The sequence below is a fragment of the Cicer arietinum genome, chromosome 8 (assembly GCF_000331145.2).
Source record: "Cicer arietinum cultivar CDC Frontier isolate Library 1 chromosome 8, Cicar.CDCFrontier_v2.0, whole genome shotgun sequence".
In the NCBI taxonomy this organism is placed as follows: domain Eukaryota; kingdom Viridiplantae; phylum Streptophyta; class Magnoliopsida; order Fabales; family Fabaceae; genus Cicer; species Cicer arietinum.
Genome location: NC_021167.2, coordinates 27,239,379 through 27,244,846, shown reverse-complemented (window position 1 = coordinate 27,244,846; position 5,468 = coordinate 27,239,379). Strand labels below are relative to the sequence as shown.

Below are 5,468 nucleotides of genomic sequence, written 5' to 3'. Positions count from 1 at the left end.
TATTACACTTTCCACTTTCCCTCCTCACATTGTTCCATAATTAGTCCAAAAAAGAAACAAAAGCAAAAAAAAAAAACAAACATAGTTCCAACATCCTAAAAAAATGAAAGACACATCCAAAGTCATCGTTGGAGCAACCTTAGTAATGGTTGTAACTCTTGGTTTTGTCATAGCCCTTATTCTTGTTCTTCTAGCTGAACTCTATTGTTCTCTTTTACTTCAACGCCACAAACACAAAAACAAAAACAAAAACACATCAACAACAACAATAGTACCTAATAATGTTTCTCCTTCACATTCACCAAATTCTCCATCACCACAAAACTTTAATACTAACATTTATTCACAAGGTGTGTTTCAAGCTCCAAGAAACTTTCTTTTTCCTTCCATAGAAAAAAACATTTCTTCTAAACAACAACAAAATAATATTAATAACAAACTTCATCATCATCAAGTTATTCATATCCAAACACTAGAAGAAATTTCATCACCAAAATTATCAATGTCACCCTTTTTATCAAGAGCTCCACCACAACAACAAAAGAACACAACAACCCATCAAATTAAAAGTGATGAAATTTCATCATGTCTTGATGAATCTTCTTGTGTTGGTAGTGAAAAATTGAATCTTGTTTATATTTCCAATCCCATATATGAAAATGAAGAGAAAAATGAAAGTGGGGTTAATACACCATTTGAAACACCTCATTCTTCACCTTCTCATTTAGAAAAAAGTGATTCTTCTTGTGATGATGTTGAAGCTGAAATTCAAGTTGAAGTTGAAGTTTGTTATACACCTCCTTTGACTCCAATGAAGAAGCTAACTACAGAAGCTTGTTCTGTTTCTTTAAGAGATTCTAGATCATTAAGTGATTCTATTTCACGTAGTGTTAATGGTTTAACTTCTTCATCTTCTGATTCTCCTTCTACTTCTCCTTCTTGGTGAATTTTTTCCATCATTGTGTCTTCTTAGTTAGATGTAAAAGCTTTTGTTTTTTGTTTTTTGTTTTTATTTATTTATGTGTTGTGGTAATTAGTTTGTGAATAATATATTATTAGTTGTGGTTATTAAAATATTAATATTATTTATTTCATTCACATTTTTCTTGTGGATTAATCGTAGTTTTACTCCTTAATCTCGTAAGTGTTATTATGTCATAACTGGATTCAGTTAAAAATTTAAATTATTTTTAGAATTATTAAAATATCGATTAATTTAGTTTATGATGTTACGATAATATGAATTATCTTAATAGAAAAATGTATTTTTAAATATTTTTATAATAACAAATTATATATTTTTTAAAATATTTTGATGATTTAAAAGTTAATTTAAATTTTTAATTGAGTTAGAGAATATATAGACATATTCTACACTTTCAATAATTAAAATAATTATTTTTATATTTTTATATTTCTATATTTTATATTTTTAAAATTAAACTAGACATTGAATTAACTAGACATTTGAGAAGTAGTTCAACTATTTTAAATAGTTTGAGCTAAGACCAAATTATGATCAAAATGCTTAAATAATTAAATTATGGATAATCAATACTAGTTTGATTTTAAGCTACTATATGGTATAGTAGTTGTTATGATCGAAAAAATTTAAAAAGAATTTTTATATTTAATAGTTTTTGCAATTGTTATGTCTAAAATTATTATGATTTCATGACTTGTTCAAAATTTCAATTCTTTGTGAAAAACTTATTAAAGGTTTGGAACATGTCCAGATAATCCGTTGTAAATTTTGTATCTCTTTTAAGTCAATTTATAATTTAAGACAATGTGGTTTTTTCAACATCTAAAAGATATTTGTGAAATTACACTCACTTTACAACCTCCAAATTAAGACTTTACACACATCAAATTAAGATAGGTAATAGAAAAATATGAACACTTAAAACAAAATACTAGTCCCTACATGCATGTTAGTTGGACACTTAAATTATAAACACGTTGCTTAAAAAAATTAAAAATATTTTTAATCCAAATAATGCATCTCAATGTCATTTGGTATTATTTTATTTATGTCTCCCCAACTTTGTTTTATATGGTATCAAATTTATTTTAAAATTAGTCCTATGTCATGTATACAATTTGTTGTTGAAAATTTTGTATTGGCAGAACTACTTGGTTTGAGTGTTAGGGTTGGATCCTCTATGTCTATGTCCTTCTCTATCTCACTCACTATCTCTCATAAATTGGATCCATCCACAAATATTTTTTGGAACTTACATTAATATTTGTTAACTAATATTTTGGTGATTTTAATTAAGCTTTATTTTATAAATTTGATTGGAATTGAATTGGAAGTGGTTGGATGTTTTTTTCTTCTTAAAATCAAATTTTTACTTAAAATTGAATGTCACTTTTCAACTTTAAAAATACTATATTTCTTGTAATTTTGGATGACATTAATTCAACAATATTAAAAAAAAGTATATTTCCTTCTTAAAAAGTAAAGTTGATAATTGTTTTAGCAAGAGATCAAACATAAATACTATTTAGGGTTTAGAGTATCACACCACTTCAATAGGATGTGAGCAATGTAAGAGAAAATTGAAAAGGAAAGATAGTAAGTGGAAAAATTAAAAAATAATATATTGGTAAAAAAAAAATTATATAAATATAAATATATCACATTAGTATTGATGATGAATTTGTTTAAATTAAAATAGGTAAATAACATTATGATTTTGTAAAAATTCTACATAACACATATTTGATATCACATTAAAATTAATCATTATTTCGAATAAACTACATAACACATTTTCTACAAAATCACACACATAACCATTACTTGAAGATAAGGTTAATAGTACTACTTACTTTTAAGGCATGGCCATTCACTTTCTAGTTATGTCACACTCATGCTGCCATCTCTACTTTTTGTTATATAAATATTATTATTACATCTTTGTAACTGTCTTCATTGCCATTTTAATTTGGAAAACGCATGGGATATGCTTCTACTTTTCTTCCTTTTGCTTGGTTTTTAATGGAAGTTGTTGTGTTTTCTAGTTGCAGCACTTTTGTTCTTAATTTTTTTTTCTTATTTGTTTGCTTTTGGGGTTGGGGGTGTGTGCATGTGAATTATGAAGGTTTTATTAGAAAAATAAAATTAAAAAATTGATCATTTAAATTATAGACAGTTAAATTAATTTTTGAATTTTATAAATTAATAAATATATTTTTGAAATTGTAAAATAGTAATTTAAATTTTGATCGTTAGAGATTATGACATAATATGTTAATTGAATATTTGACTTATTTATGTTAATTTTTTATCAATTTTATTATAATGTATACTAATTTTTTGATGAAATTTAAATCTTTCTTAAACTAACTTGTCCATAATAGTTCATGCACAATTATAATTACTCATATTTTATTTTTTTGAGATAATAAAATTTTATCGGTAAATTTGTCATTGATGTGAGATCAACGTAAATAAATTACATATTCAATTACTTTATCAAATCAAAATATTTAACGACAAAAATTTACGTATAAACTATTTCGATTGATATTTAATAATTTTAAATATATATTTATTAATTCACCAATTTCATAGATTAATTTCACTCACATTTGCAAATTCAAATATAAATTTACATATTAGGTGCGTACACTAGAAGGGAAATTTTGTATTTTTCTTCTTTTTGATTTTACTATCAATTTTGATGAAAATGTTTAATTATATTTCTCTTTTTGAGGGGCCTCGAGTTATGATTCCAATGCATAGAAGACTAAAAACAAACAAATAATGTCACTGTAACTGCAAGCAATGCCTTCTTGTTGTGCTCCTTAAGTCCACTTCGATATGGACAACTCTATCTGATTTTCAACCAAGTCTTATATGATATAATATTTGGACACATATATGAAAAATAAAATTTAAAACATAATTTAGTCATATTATTTAATTTATTTATTGTGTCCAAAAGTTTGTGTCTAAATATTATGTCATATAATAAATCAATTAAAATTACATCATTTTCATCACATCATCATGTAATCACATTCAGAAAAATTGTCACTCATTATAAATCATATACTCATAGAACATCATATAAACACGAATTAACATCAACAAAAAATATCACATATCACATTAATGATGCATTCACAGATATTCACCTCCAAGAAGGATAAACACATAATCACAAATAATCACAAGTCATTATTCAATATTAGTTACCCATTTTTATTGTGGGGCCAACAAAGATTTAAATGCGTTTGTCAATAAAATTTGTCTTGCTTCCTATAAAACAATTAGTGTTAACGTAACTTCTTTATTTATAGTTATAGTTTGATTTTAATTTATTTCATAATGCTAAAGGTACTTTGTACCTATAATATTCTTTGCCGCACAAATTTAATATCTCATAAATTCTAGCTTATAGAGGTTGGCTGAGATCAAAGGATAGTATGTAAGTGCATGCAACAAACATTGCTATTTTATCATGCGTTTGATTCATACTTGAAACAAATATAATAAAATATATATCATATTTAAATTTAAAAAAATTACTCTTATAACATGTAATGTTTTTAAACTTTTTAAGTTAAAAAAAATACTAAAAATAATTAATTAAAAAAATAAAATAAATTTATATAATGTAATAAAAAAGTCCACCAATGCTACTAAATAAATAATTTCAAACTTTAGAATAAAAAGGTATATGGTATAACTAAACAACTCTATTATATATGTTTGGTAAGCTAAATAAATATATATAATTTAATAAAAAAATTCACCGATGCTACTAAATAAATAATTTCAAACTTTAGACAAAAAGGTATATGGTAGCTAAACAACTCTATTATATTTTAAATAATAATTATAACTTAAATATTCTAATTTCCATAAAATTTTAATTTTATATTATATATAATAAAAAAATGACCCTTGTGGTAATACAATCATATTTTTGTCATAAAAAGAAACATAATACATATTTTTCAAATTTATTATAAATATTTATATATTTTTAAAATTTTATGTCAAATTATTATTTTCGTTTTTTTAGATTCGCTAGATTTTGATTTTTATATTTTAAATTTTATTTTATAAGAATAAACGAGTAAATTATCTAAGTTTAATAGTTATGCATTATCAATAAAATTAATTTTACAATTATACTCAATAAAAATTATATATTTTTTCTTGTCATAATATTAAAATAGGATAAGTAAATTGAGATGTCATCGTAAAGTCGTTTTAAATTGAGACTTCATGTCTTTATTCTAAAATTATTGTCTTATGATATCTTGTTGGCAGGGCTGACCTAAGGCCCAAGATGGTAAGGCAATGCCTTAATTTAGATCTCTATGTTAACAATGAAAAGAGGAAGAAAGAGGAAGAAGAGAAAACAACCACTCTAGGGTTTCATATGATATAATAAACCAAAACTGAAGTTAATAGGGTTACAATGAGTATATATAGAGGAAAATAG

The 5,468-nt window shown here is 24.1% G+C and overlaps 1 protein-coding gene across 1 annotated transcript; it reads left to right on the top strand.

Moving 5' to 3' along the window:
- LOC101515402 (uncharacterized) lies at positions 1-1,098 on the top strand. The gene has a single exon (XM_004512912.4). The coding sequence runs from the start codon at positions 104-106 to the stop codon at positions 944-946; it is 843 nt and encodes a 280-aa protein (XP_004512969.1). The 5' UTR covers positions 1-103; the 3' UTR covers positions 947-1,098.
- Positions 1,099-5,468: the final 4,370 nt, after the last annotated feature.